Source organism: Onychostoma macrolepis, chromosome 18 (assembly GCF_012432095.1).
Source record: "Onychostoma macrolepis isolate SWU-2019 chromosome 18, ASM1243209v1, whole genome shotgun sequence".
Classification (NCBI taxonomy): Eukaryota; Metazoa; Chordata; class Actinopteri; order Cypriniformes; family Cyprinidae; genus Onychostoma; species Onychostoma macrolepis.
The window spans coordinates 14,693,336-14,708,626 of NC_081172.1; the positions used below are offsets into that span (position 1 = coordinate 14,693,336).

Genomic DNA, 15,291 nt, shown 5'->3' on the forward strand with positions numbered 1-15,291 from the left:
TTATTTTTAATAAGTGAATCCCACTTTCTATTATATATTATAGAGTGAGTAAAAGTATACATAAAAATATGTAACGTATCAGACATAAAAAAACAACAACTTTAAACTAAAAAAAAAAAAAAAAATCTAGTTCAAAATCTGAATACTATACTAGTATTTAAATTATACTAAAACAACACTGCTACGAAATAAAAAAAAAAATAGCATTGCATTTGCTTCCCTATTAGTTAATGGGTATCTTTCCTTTAAGTCTCTCATCGTACTCTCCTTCCAGTTCTATCGGTTCTTCGTTTATCTGTCAAGGCTGCAAAAGGGAATCTAAGCCACATCAAATAAAGACTTTAATCTTCTTACACACCAGGGCAGATTAACACGCAGTATATGTGTCACCTCACTTAAAGAGACACTGTTAAAAATTGATGGAAGATAAATACAAGAGATGGATTTCAGTTCAGATACTCCTGGAAAAATCTTCATGGTGATTCTAAACAGCCTGACATTTGGTGTCCATTCAGTTAAATAAATAAAAAATATATATATGACCTTTTGTTGTGAAGAGCATGCGTGTCTGTGAAGGATATCAAAAGAAAGCCTTTTTACCCAATAGCAGTGTAGCCTCTGATGTTGGAGATGGTCCAGAGTTTAATTTCAAAGGCCTATGGTGAAATATTGTGCTTTTCACCTTCATATCCACAATAGATCAAGCGGTTTCTTTATTTCAGGACCAGCTTAAGGTTCTATGAAAAAAAAAAGCTTTGTGTCCATACTTTTAATAACTCCTTGGTTGAACTGCAGGTTGTGCTCAAGAGGCGAAGGTAAAGCAAGCAATATATTATCAGAAGCAGACAAACACAAATGCAATAAGGCCATTCTGAATCAAATCTGTTTTTCCATAGAGTGGAAATCTCACTCCAGCAGTCTAATGGCTTATAGTCATCTTCTCTCCATTTTGCCCTAGATTTTATAAATAACCAAATTGGGTCCATTTACATCTACACTATAATACATCCTCTTATTCTTATTTTTATGTGAATCCATAACTGTATGAAAGAAAATTAAATATAAAATCCTAGTGAATATTAACATAAAAAACATATTTCAGAGTAGATTCGGCATAATACTCTACTGATAAAATATCTTAAATTCTATTCCATTAAAGATTAGTTCACCCAAAATTGAAGATTTGCTGAAAATGTACTCACCCTCAATCCAAATCCAAGATGTAGTTGAACTTGTTTCTTCGTATGAAAAGATTTGGAGAAATGTAGCATTATATCACTTGTTCACCAGTGGATCCTCTACAGTGAATGGGTGCCGTCAGAATGAGAGTCCAAATAGCTGATAAAAATGTCTTATCTATCACGATTATAGTGACCAAAATTATCACGATTATCAGTATTATCACGGTATTGTTAAAATGTGCTGGAGATGTTTAAAAAGTACCGACACATAAATCACTTCATCAAGTTTTATATTTAAAAACCAACAAACAACAAATAAAATGACTTACTATGGTTACCAATGTTTATAGGAAGCGCATTAAAATAGAACGTGATTAAACTGACCTGGAACTAGCTACCTGTGCAGTTTTTAATCAACACCTGCCAGCCAATCAGAATCGAGTATTCAGACAGACCATGGCATAAATATACGTAATTAATTAATTCATATATTCATTTGTATAATTCCCTCAGCACTCTTTTAAAACCTCTCAGCTTTTCCGCCCTGTTTACACTCAAAACGAAACTAATCTGCGTGCCCTGACTGTTACTTAAAACTGTGCTTTATGCCGGACAGTATTTATTTTTCGCGAGTTGTTCAAATCACAGTTATCGAATACGGTTTTAATGATAATTAAAACATGAAACGGTAATACTAACCGTGGAGAATTTTTATCATGATTTATCGTCAAACTGGTAATCGATACATCCCTATCACAGTAAAGGCAAGGCAAGGCAATTAAGGCAAGGCAAGTTTATTTATATAGCACATTTCATACACAGTGGTAATTCAAAGTGCTTTACATAAAAGGAAGTGAAGAAGTCATAAAAAAAAGTCACAACAATAAAAACAAGGAATTAAAATAATAATAATAATAATAAAACAAGATATAAAAATTGATTTAAAAATAATTTGAAACAGTTAAGAATATAAAATGATTATAGCATATATAGTGCAATCAGTTCGGGCGTAGCACAGTGCTCATTTGACAAATGCACAGCTAAACAGATGAGTTTTGAGTCTGGAATTAAATGTGGTTTTAGCACATCTGATCTCTTCTGGAAGCTGGTTCCAACTGCGGGCGGCACAATAGCTAAAAGCGGACTCCCCTTGTTTTATGTGAACCCTTGGTATTTCTAACCGACTCGATCCTAATGATCTGAGTGGTCTGTTAGAGGTTTATATTCAGTGAGCATATCTGCAATGCATTTAGGTCCTAGGCCATTGAGTGATTTGTAAATGAGTAAAAGTACTTTAAAATCAATCCTAAATGTAACTGGAAGCCAGTGTAAGGACCTGAGGACGTGTTATATGCTCAGATTTTCTGGTTCTAGTCAGAATCCTGACGGCAGCGTTCTTCGGAAGGCCGGTGAGGAGACCATTACAATAACCCACCCTGCTGGTGATAAAGGCATGAACAAGTTTCTCCAAGTCTTGACTGGAAACAAAACATCTAATTCTTGCAATGTTTTTGAGAATTAGTTACTGCTTTGACATGACTACTAAAACTAAGGTCTGTCTCCAGAATCACCCCAAGATTTTTGACTTGATAAAGTAAAGGCTCGTTCACACCAAGGACGATAACTATAAAGATAACAATAAATACATAGTTCTAAAAATCGTTCTCAATATGAAAGAATAGCAGAGTCGGAATCCACACCACAACTATAACAATAAAGGCACAGAGAAATGATATATATCGTTCTTGGAATCTCTTTCAGAACGATTTTTTTCCAGCTGATGAACCATAAAAACATTGACACCCAATCAGAATCCATCCTGCTATAACGAGCTCGAGAATTTAAAGCGGCAGAGGAGCGTGCGCTTAGAATAAACTGACGATATATCATTCACTGGTGTGGACGGTAATATTGTTATCTTTATAGTTATCGTTCTTGGTGTGAACAGGGCTTAATCCACACGTCTCCAGTCCATCTTGTGAAGTGAAAAGCTGCATGTTTGTTAGAAACTAACCCATCATTAACACATGTTTACCGTTGCTTTTGGCCAAAATATGAGTCCATAATCCATAGTGACGCTTCCTCCAGTAAAAAGTCCATACCTCTCACATCAAAGTTCAAGATGTTTGTTTAGAACTTTTTTGGACTGTTTTCAGTTGCAAACTGTGCTTGTGCATACTTGCTCTCCTGAATCACTTTTTCATGAAAACAAAATCAACATTATTGATACAGGACTCCTATTTTAACCTGAAGTAGCAGAATTTAAAAACGTAATGATGAACTTGTTTATTACAAAACACATCACGAGACATTAATTGATAGACTGTAGTAATTTTTTATCAGCTGTTTAGTCTCTCATTCTGACAGCACCCATTCAGGATCCACTGGTGAGCAAGTGATGTAATGCTAATTGTTTTTTTTTGTTTGTTTTTTTATCCATTCTGATAAACAAACAAACTCATATATGTCTTGGTTGGCCTGAGGGTGAGTAGATTTTGATACCTTTTTTGAGCTATTTAAGATTTTAGGTAAAAAAGAACCATAGAGTCAAATCTGAGATTTTTATGAAAAATAATTTATTTTCAGAATAAAATAAAAGTTATTTTGCCAAAAAAAAAAAAAAATAATACGAAAAGTACACTGCTTAAATTTTTACCTGCAGTGAGGCCTGTAAAACAAGAATGATGTGCTATGAAGCTTTAGAGGAAATTCAAATAATGCAAAATCAGAAAAGTGTCTTTATACAGCTCTATTTCTAATCTGCTAAGAACCCACAGTGCCATGTCTTATTGCAGTGAAGTGAAATAACATCTCAATCCAAAGCTGAAACACACTTTACATGTTACATTATAATTATATAAAATTTCATTCTTCATCCAACTCATAAATACCAAGGCCCAGTCTGATCTTCAAAACGTTATTTGCTTTACAGCGAGATGAGAGCACCACTCACGAATGACAATAGTCTTCTGCCATTTAATAAATCGCCTTTTCCCAATACTTCTCCTCTGATGTCAGTCATACTGTAGGTCACAATATTCCCAATATAAGTCTAGTCCCAAACATGCTATTATTGTTATCTGAATTAAGAGGCATTCCTAAATTCATTAATAAAACAAATAAACAGTCTTATTCTCTATCTGACTTCATCATCCAAAACAAAATCTGGCCTCCCAAATACACTCTTCCACTATTGCACAAAAGTATAAAGAAGCTTATAATGTACAGTATCAATAACCTTTACAAATTAAGACATTATAGGCCTTCATAAACAATATAAATTAACAACAGCAGAAAGCAAATGCTGCAAAAGCACTTAGTAAAAAAAACATCTCTCAAACACCCCTTTGAATGTTTTGAGAAATAATTGATATTGTTTTCATATATATATTGTATAAAATTGCAGTATGTAGTACACAGAATTATATATTAGTATTAATAAACTGGTTGTGATGTACTAAATGATCCCCATAAAAATAACGGACTGGGACGGGGATCGAGAATATAACCAGCATCAACCAGCCAGATGACAGATGAAGAGTTAAACTTGTTGATCTTAGTTATATATATATATATATATATAATTTTTTGGTAACACTTTACAATAAGGTGTCATTTGTTAACATTAGTTAATGTATTAACTAATATGAACAAACAATGAACAATGCATTTATTACACTATTTACTAATCTTTGATAATGGTAGTTAATGAAAATACAGTTGGTCATTGTTTATTCATGTTAGTTCACAGTGCATTAACTAATGTTAACAAACACAACTTGTGATTTTAATAATGCATTAGTAAATGCTGAAATTAACATGAACTGAGATTAATAAATGCTGTAGAAGTATTGTTCGTTCTTAGTTCATATTTTCTAATGTTGTTAACTAATGTTAACTAATGAACCTTATTTTAAAGTGTGACCAATTTTTTTTTCCTTGAAAAATTGTGGAAGCAGTCCTTTTGTGTACGACTTCAGCTAATGCACAGCTGTGTGAAGTTAACAAACCAGCTATACAGTCAGGCATTGAAGTAGATGCCTTCAGCTAACTACTACAACATTTTACTGGCACTGGAGTAACACCTTTGAAAGTACTTGTAAAAACAAGATGGACCCAGTAGAAGAGCGCAACAACAGTCTCGCACATCCTGGAATAAGAGACGATCCTTCAGTAGAACGATGCTTGAATTAGCATGAAACCACTATAAAACGGACTCCATGTTTTCACACCACTCGTGATCCTCCAGGCTGTATATAAATTTAGTCCTGTTGACTTGGCTCTGACTGCTGTCCTTTCCCAGACTGTCCAGATTCACGCTGGACGAGAACATTTCAGTGGGCGTAACGTATCCCTCATTGTTTTTAATGTATTTCTTGTAGTTTCTGCGCAAGCATTGCCAGGTGGTTGTGTAGAGGAGGAATGCCACGACCTTGAGGACAATGGCCATGCTGACGTACAGGTGCCGGTAGCGCACATTGTCGTACAGCAGACAGGCGCCTTTGTCCCCGCACTCGGTGCTCCAGAAAAGGCATGTGGAATCGATCCCCGTGCCAAATATCAGAGGAGGAGGAATGAACCCTGAAAGATGGTTTATGTAGCATTTGAGATTTGTATTTGACATTTTGATTTGTTTAAACATATATTAGATTTTTTTTTTCTGATTAATAAAGCAAGTTGAGAACTTCTCAATTATGACAAGCAGCTTTAAAGGGTTGGTTCACCCAAAAATGAAAATTCTGTCATTAATTACTTACCCTTGTGTCGTTCCAAACCTGTAAGACCTTCGTTCAACTTCAGAACACAAATTAAGATATTTTTGATGATATCTGAGAGCTTTCTGACCCCACATATAGAGAGCAATGCAACTGACCTGTTCAAGGCCTAGAAAGGTAGTAAGAACATTGTTAAAATAGTCCATGTGACATCAGTGGTTCAACCGTAATGTTATGAAGCTACGAGAATACTTTTTGTGTGCGAAGAAAACAAAAATAACAACTTTATTCAACAATTTCTTCTTTCTTATTCAACAATGTACTTACTACCTTCCTGGGCCTTGAACATGTCAGTTGCATTGCTGTCTATGCAGGGTCAGAAAGTTTGTGGATTTCATCAAAATATCTTAATTTGTGTTCCGAAGATGAATGAAGATTTTACAGGTTTGGAATGACATGAGGGTGAGTAATTAATGACAGAATTTTCATTTTTGGGTGAACTATCCCTTTCATTTTACTGCTAGAAAACTATTCTTTTTTCGAACAGAAGTGGCAAATTAACTTGTCCTTGTTTTATGGCACTTTGGATTGCGAGGAAATTGACTCTGTAGTACGCTTATTTCAGTGAGGCAAACAAATTACTCTCCACAATATACTGTGCAAGCATGTAGTTTGAGCTGTAATGTGGTTGATCTGTGCTGTGATATCTCACCTAACAGTCGCAGTAGTAGAAAAAGAACTCCAAGAGCGTATGACTTCAGCTCTGGGCTCACAGTTCTAAAAGAGCAAGAGAGCAAGTCAACATAATGAGCACAAAAACATATCCATATTCATACACACATTCATGACACACACACACAAAGAGACAGAGACGTTCAAAGTGTCCCCTCAGATTCAAAAGAAAAAAATCTGATATACATATTACTTATTTATTACACTACCAGTTTGTCCTTTTAAGAAATTAATACTTTATTTAGGAATTATTTAGGAATGATGCATTAAATTGATCAAGAGTGAATAACATTATGTTTCAAAAGATTGCTACTTTCAATTCATCAAAGAATACTGAAAACATATATATAAACAAAAATATTAAGCAACACACTGTTTTCAACATCAATAATAACAAGAAATGTTTCCTGAGCGGCAAATCAGGATATTATAATGATTTAAAGAGTGAGGGAAAACAGTGTTGCAGTCACATGAATAACTTACATTTTGAAATATATTAAAATAGAAAACCGTTATTTTAAATAGTAGTAATATTGCAAAATATTACAGCTTTACTGTATTTATGATCAAATAAATGCATTCTTGGTGAGCACACAGTATATTAACTATAAGTCTTGCAGAAAGATAAACAGACAGATAGATAGATAGATAGATAGATAGATAGATAGATAGATAGATAGATAGATAGATAGATAGATAGATAGATAGATAGATAGATAGATAAAAATAATTAGGTAAGACTAAAGGCTCTATAAAAATATTAATATCATTCTAATCCTATGAGAATAAGGATGTTTACACAACAACTACATAGAGGAACGCTATTGATGGATTCACTTTCAGAACCATTTTTCCAGCTGATGGACAAAAGTATTGACAGTCAAATAGAATTCTTTTTGCATTAAATAGCTTGAGCATTGATAGCTGCAGATGACAAAACTGCAGTGCAGGCTTATAATAGACAACACTATCATGGTCATCATTATAGTTGTTGTTCTTGGTTTGCACAGGCCATAACACTGGAGCTCTGTTTTTTCTCTCATTTCAGTGTGAAGTAAGTGAAGGTAGAGTCACCTGATGAGGATGATGACGGAGGGCGTCTGGGCCATGGCTCCGATCATGCTGCAGGCACAGATCACACACAGGAAGGTGAGGAAGGCCTCCTGGCAGCCAGGACGTGGGCATTTGCCTGGCACAGCCGTGGCAAAGTCATTGTATGCAGAGATACACGCACATCCTGTCATATTCTGAAAGTAAAAAACATGACCACAATCAAATCCTTGTTACAGTGTAATTATACATTTAAGTACTGTGTAATATTAATTAACTACATGTACTTACTATAGGGTTAATTTTGGGTTACTATTATACATCATTTATTGTTATTTTAATAGTAAGCATATGTAACGTGTAACAAGGACACCTTAAAATAAAGTGTTACCTCAAATAACATTTATATTCTCCTCATAAAATAAATCTGCTTATAATTTTACCTTCTGATGTGTGCAAATATATGCTACCATCAACCATTAAATTAAAATGTGTTTATTTAAATATAACAAATTTAATATGAATATTAAATAAGGGTTTAGTGGACTAGTGTAAAGTAAACGAGTCATTATTAGCACTCTGAATGCGCTATAGTCAATTTTATCTACAGAGAACCAATGCACCCTCGAACCCTGGCAGAAACAGGCTCATTAAACCCACCAGTTGGTATATTCATGTCATGAGCCAGTGCTCAATTACGATAATGGTTGTGACTGTTGTCTTGGATTCATCTATTCCAGTTCGGACCATTCGCTTTGTATGGAAATGAGTGCAGAGGCCCATATTGCAGTGGCCATTAAGATGCCTGGCAGGCAGAGCGCTGTGTCCTTTCCGACATACTGTATATCTGATGAGCATTGTGGGCTTCACTTCTAATGACCCACGCTGGACATGAGCTGTCCAGAAAATGAGCGGAGAGCCAGAGAAACAGACATACAGAGAGTATGCGACAGCGAAGAGGAAAGACAGAGTGAGAGACAAACGTTGTTGTGTAAATGAGATGGGTAATGACCTGAGAGTGAGGAGGTGGAAGTCCGGTGCTGATGGCTCTGGTGCAGCCAGCGAAACAGGAGGACAAGTAGGTCACACCGTTGGAGCCACAAACGGGGCTAACGGATGAAGTGTAGCAGTTACAATGACTCATGCAGGGGGCTTCCAGCCTCTGGCCTACTTGCAGTGTCCTATATACACACAAACACACATTCACCTGTTTGAAGCCAGTTCTTTTGTCTTGCATTTGATTTATTGAGTGTCAATGAGTTCATTTGATTTATCACACACAGCCTTGTTTGTTTAGCAGCTTAGATATGAGCAGGCCCAGATGGAAATGTTTGACTTTTGGGGATGGAATTGGTCCTATTTTGGGGAAAAATCAATAGTGCGGGATGGTGTACACAGAAATATTGAATAAATACGGAATGAGTCTGTGTGTTGAGTCTGAACAAATTGGAGCAGCAGTGACATCTTGTTCTTGAGCAAACTGAATGATTTGGGATGGCTTGTTCATGAACAAACCGAATGAATGAAACATTTGCTGACCGACTGAACAAGAGGTTAGCTTGTCAATCTCGTTCAGAGAAGAATTATGAATGTGCAAAAATTACAAAAATCTGGGATTCACTGAAATGGTTTTCACCAAAATTGTTCCGCTAATAATTTGCAGTGAAATAAAAAGTGTTGCATTAAAAAGAAGAAAATATAAAAACTATTATAATTAATTAATTTTTATTAAACTAGTAAAAAATAGGGGGAAAAAAATATTTTGACAACTTGTATTAAATTACTGAAAAAAATATATATATAAAAAAATAGAAATACTATAAAAATAATGAAACATTAATACTTAATAATAATAATACTAGAATATATACATTTTTCCTATCAATAATTAGAAGAATATTATATAAAAAATGAATTGTTTTAAAATTCGAAAAATAAAATAAAATTGGATAATAGGACATTTTCTGCTAATATTTGGCAATGAAAAACTGTATTACAAAAAATTTAATAAAATTCATTTTAATTAATTTGTGTAAAAATCATGAAAATCGGAGATTCAGAGTTTCACTAAAACGGTTTTCACAAAAATTTCTGCTAATAATTTTCAATGAAATAAATAGTGTTGCATTAAAAAGAATGACAAATAATAACTAATATTAAAAGAATTGTGTTAAACTAGTAAAAATGATTATAAAATAGGGGAAATCTTATACTAATAATTTAGAAAAAAAAACGATTTGTATCAAATTACTAAAAAATAAGAATAATATAAAAATAATAAACCATCAATAGTTAATAATAATACTAAAAATATGGAGAATTAGACATTTTCCTATTAATAATTTCAACAAAATATTGTATTAGAAGAATATTATATAAAAATGAACTGTATTAAAATTAAATTATATATTTTTTTAAAAATCAGATAATAGGACATTTTCTGCTAATAAAAAATGAAAAATTTTCTGCAATGAAAAAATGGATGAAAAAACATAGACCTGCTTTAATGACATCTGAGTAGAACATTCTTATGATAATCTCTAATTTTGTAAATTTTGTAAACATGGCTATTTTAATTAAGTATACGGCTTGTTTTGATCATGAATGATGTTTTAAACAATCTGAGTGATTCAATGACTTGCTCATAACACTAAAATACACTAATTTTTGCCACCTACGAAAACAAGCAGAAAGCATCAACAAAAGAGCAGATTTAAAACATTCAAGTCACTGAGATCAATCAAAATCCACAGCACTGTGTGTGCAGATCTATAAGCAAAGATTCCATGTGGGCCTGGAAAATAAATTGTGATGTATTACTAATCCGTTCTCTCCTATTCCCTTGAAACACTCGATAAGAAAACCAGTGAAAGCTATAAAATACTGAAGCTGGCTCATACACTAAAAGAGAGGTTTCAGCATGTAGGCTTGTCATGCTCTAGCTTCTCTGCAAAGACATTATAAATGGCACAAAAAATAACAAGGCTGTGAGGAGAAAAAAGCAGCTGAGCCGTCCGTACTCGTTGCCATAGGCGACGGTCACCCCAGCGACAGGTCCTGTGTCACAGCCCAGGAAGAGGAAGGACACGTAACAGGCACTGGAGATCAGATTGACCAGCATGGCCATTCGAATCGCTCCCAGAGCAGACAGGTTCAGCTTCTTCACCAGCAAACCTCCCAGGAATATTCCCAGACAGGCACACGGGATGGCCGTCAACCCTGTTTATGAAGAGAATACCCACAGAATTATGTGTTATATAAAGTCAAGCTTTGCTGTGTACCTGTATACCCTTTTATCTTTGTTCCTTTCTTTGTATTGCGGCACTTCAGATGTCAATAAATTGCTTTTGTTGTATTCCTCATTTGTAAGTCGCTTTGGATGAAAGCTTTTGCTAAATAAATAAATGCAAATGTTATAATTATAAATTATAATTTGTGCAGGTTTACTGGCTAAGAGTCAAAGATAAACTTGTTAAGATAAAGCGAGATAAAGCAAAAGAAAGTCTTGAAAATCTGGGAATCCAAATTTATTTAACTAGAAATTGGTTTAACTAAAAATGCATAAATTGCAAATATTTTATTAAATAAAAAAATGGACAAAATATACACATTCACATTAGAAACATTTTCTGTGAATATGGAAAAAATTGATTTGAATTAAATTGGTAAAAACAATAACAATAAAAATACAGTAAAAATAGATGAACTGCAAATATTTTTTGGAAACAATATAATTTGTAAAACATTAGTAATTAACACAAAAAATAGGGGAAATCTACAATAATTTGCAAAGAAACTGTATTAGGAAAAAAACATATATTTTAATGTTATATTTAAATATATTTTTAATTGCATTATAAGTTTCATTTGAAGAAAAAAAAAAGAAGCAAAACTGTAATAATTTGCAATGAAATAAATGCTATTGAATTTTAAAAATACACATTTTAAAAATAGATTTTCTGTTAATAATTTAGAAAAATTAAATTAGTATATAATATTAAAAATAAGGGAAACTGACATTCTACTGTTAATAAATAGCAATAAAAATTGTATTAGAATGTTTTTTAATTAATTGTAATTACAATTAACAGTAAATTAGAAAAAATAAAAATAGGAAACACATTTTTGCTAATAATTTGCTAATAAATGATTTGTATTAAATCAGTAAAAATAATAATAATAAAAAATACAGTCGAATAGACAAACTGCTAATATTTTTGGGAAAAATTATAATTTGTAAAACATTAATAAACAACACTAAAAATAGGAGAAAATTGCTATATTTTGCAATGAAACGGTATTAGAATTTTTTTATTATTATTTTAATTGCATTAAAAATTTCATTTCATTCAAATTCACATTTTAAAAATAGATTTTCTGCTACTAATTTTTGCTGCTAATTTTCTATTAAATTAGTATATAATACTAAAAATAAAGGAAATTGACATTTTTCTGTAAAAAATTTCAGTAACACTTTACAATAAGGTTCATTAGTTAATATTAGTTAACAACATTAGTAAACATGAACTAAGAATGAACAATACTTCTACAACATTTATTAATCTTAGTTAATGTTAATTTCAGCATTTACTTATGCATTATTAAAATTACATGTTGTATTTTGTTAACATTAGTTAATGCACTGTGAACTAACATGAATAAACAATGAACAACTGTATTTTCATTAACTAACATTAACAAAGTAGTAAACAGTGTAATAAACGCATTGTTCATTGTTTGTTCATGTTAGTTAATACATTAACTAATGTTAACAAATGACACCTTATTGTAAAGTGTTACCAAAATTTCCAATAAAACTTATATTAGAAAAAATAGTTAAAGAATTGTAATTGCATTTAAAATTAAACTAGAAAAAAAGTAGGAAACAACATTTTTTTGCTAATAATTTGCAATGAAAATTTGTATTAGACAAAGAATTTCAATATAAAATTGCATTAGAAAAAAAATATTAAAACTGAATTGCAATTAAATCGTAATGTAAAAAATAATAAAAATTAAAATGACAAAAATAAGAAAAATCGGATACAAAAGGATACATTCTGACAGACTTTTGGAGTTCGTTCTGTGTGTGTAAGTGTGTGTTTTATACACACCCAGCAGCTGGTTAGCAGAGGAGGTGGTGAGGTTGAACTGCTGCTCCAGATATTTGCCCAGGAAGGCAGCAAAGCCAGCGACAACAGCAATCTCCATACAGGCAGCTAAGACAATACACGTGAACACTGGGTTTGACAGCAGGTGCTTGGTCACCTTGGGAATAACTGGAGTGAAAAAGGAAGCGACGGGGAGAGTGGAAGAGAGACAGAGAGTTCAGTGACTGAGCCCAAAATACAGAGTAATGACAGACTAGCATTCAGTTAAAGTTAAGATCGCTTGTTAGACTTGAATGAAGAAACAGATGATTTATGATGCAATCAACAGACATTCACCCCCTAATTTCCTGTTTCTTTTCTAAAGTGCCGCAGAGCTGCAGATACATTCTGAGGAGCCATCATTTTGATTGATATATTTGACAGATGTGTCTGAAACTTCACGACAGAGACTGTTTTTATACCAGATGGCAAAACCTTGAAAAATGCATCAACCAAGTTGGACAAAACAGCTGCCTGAGTTTTGTGTGTTTGCCTTTAGCTTGTGCTTCCATGGCTTCTTTGCTAGTAATGCATCACGTTAGCTAGCATGTAATCAGATCTTACATGATGGATGGATGCTGTTGTACAAAATGAGAGCCTTACAAGTACAGTACAATGCCAGCATAACAATTACTCTATTTACAGACAAACAGAAACAAGAACGGCAGTATGCACCCGGAGAGTGGCAGTTTCAGGCTGAAAGCTTTAGTGCTTCTTCATGTTTGGCTGGAAACATATTTAAAACCTTGACTCTAATAAGCAGATCCAGACTAATGTTTTTTTTTTTTGCACATTACTCCAAATTAAATATGTTTTTCTTAATAATCTTTTAAATCAAATCAATCAAATTTTGACCCCCTCTCCTCACTGCTGCAAAAGGGATTTTTTTAATTTTTAAACAAAAACATAAAAAAATGATACCAGATAATTTACTTGAACAGAAACAATGTATAAAATTGATAATTTCATGCATAAGTCTTAATATCTTGCACAGTGTTGCTCCTTGAGCAAATTTATCTTTAAATTAAAAATTATTTTAGTATTATTTATATGACATTTATTAATATTTTCAATCAGTTTTTATCTTTTTATAGTCAGTTTTCATTTTAATTTTGGTCATTTTATTAGGCTATGAGCTTTTGTCACTGTTTGTTTATTTATTTAGCTTTAATTTTTATTTTCATTTAATTTCAGTTTTAGTTTCATTAATATTAGTACTACTTTTAATTTGAGTTAGTTGCCAAAGTAACTTTTGACATTTTTAAGTTTTTCATCTAATATTTATATTTTATTTCAGCCAGTGTTATTTTAGTATCATTATAGTTTTATAGTATAAGAGGATACTATTATAATTTTGTTAAAATTTTTAATTAGACTTAATTTTACTGTAATTAAAGTTAATTTAATTTTGAATTTTAGTTACTTTTGTAATTATTTGTAATTATGTCTATATTATATGTCTGTCTTTTTTAGTTTCAGTTTATTTAATTTGAGTTATTTTAGTATTTGAACTTAAACTGAATTTAAAAAAAAATTATTATATATATATATATATATATATATATATGCCATGGTCTGTCTGAATACTCCATTCTGATTGGCTGGCAGGTGTTGATTAAATTTGTTGAACTGCACAGGTAGTTCCAGGTCAGTTTAATCACGTTCTATATTAATGCGCTTCCTATAAACATTGGTAACTGTAGTAACATACAGTTACAGTTGAATAGTAATACAGACGAAAATAACCGTCATTTTTATCGTTCCGGTCAAATATTGCTAATATTATTAACATCTTTAATATGTGGATGCTGGCAAATGACCATGGCATAAACGGAATAAACGGGATAAACTTCGCGGAGGCAACCAGGTTCTTCGTCTCCACGTCATGCATTCAAATCGTTTAATGCACAGCTAGCCGTTGATTATCCCTTACATATATATATATATATATATATATATATATATATATATATATATTCATTTATTTATAAATTTTTTATTTTTTTTTCAGTTTAAGTTCAAGTACTAAAATAACACAAATTAAATAAACCAAAACTAAAAAAGACAGACATATAATATATTCAGTTAATGATTTTTGTTTCCAAGTATTTTTTTGAAATGCTGAAACACAAGTGGATGTGGATGTGTAGACATTCAGCGGAAATCTGCTGAGCTTTCTACAAACTCTTTCGGGTGCAGATTCCATGTGGGCCTGCTAATAAGTACGATTTAACTCTAATTGTCTAATTGCCTCCTCAGTGTATCATTAAGTATAATTAGACTTGCGATTAGAGGAAGATGTGCGGTACAGTTTAAAAAGATTTAAGCAGATCAACCCTTCAATTTAACATACACGCAATCAAGAAAAAGACCCGCATCAGGTGTTTGTGTCTAGCATTTCTCCTTATTCTTTAAAGACAAGTGTAACCGTATTCAGCTGAAGCAGACTAATCTCAATAAGAA

General features: G+C 32.4%; 1 protein-coding gene across 1 annotated transcript in view; it reads right to left on the reverse strand.

The window, feature by feature from the left end:
• Positions 1-3,735: 3,735 nt before the first annotated feature.
• slco3a1a (solute carrier organic anion transporter family member 3A1a) overlaps positions 3,736-15,291 on the reverse strand; it is a 58,103-nt gene continuing 46,547 nt past the window's right edge. The window contains exons 5-10 of the mRNA XM_058751523.1: positions 12,793-12,957; positions 10,699-10,897; positions 8,691-8,859; positions 7,703-7,875; positions 6,609-6,673; positions 3,736-5,762 (exon numbers count right to left, since the gene is read on the reverse strand). Of these exons, the coding sequence (XP_058607506.1) occupies positions 5,386-5,762; positions 6,609-6,673; positions 7,703-7,875; positions 8,691-8,859; positions 10,699-10,897; positions 12,793-12,957 (1,148 nt within the window). The 3' untranslated portion in view covers positions 3,736-5,385. The remainder of the gene's footprint in view (positions 5,763-6,608; positions 6,674-7,702; positions 7,876-8,690; positions 8,860-10,698; positions 10,898-12,792; positions 12,958-15,291) is intronic.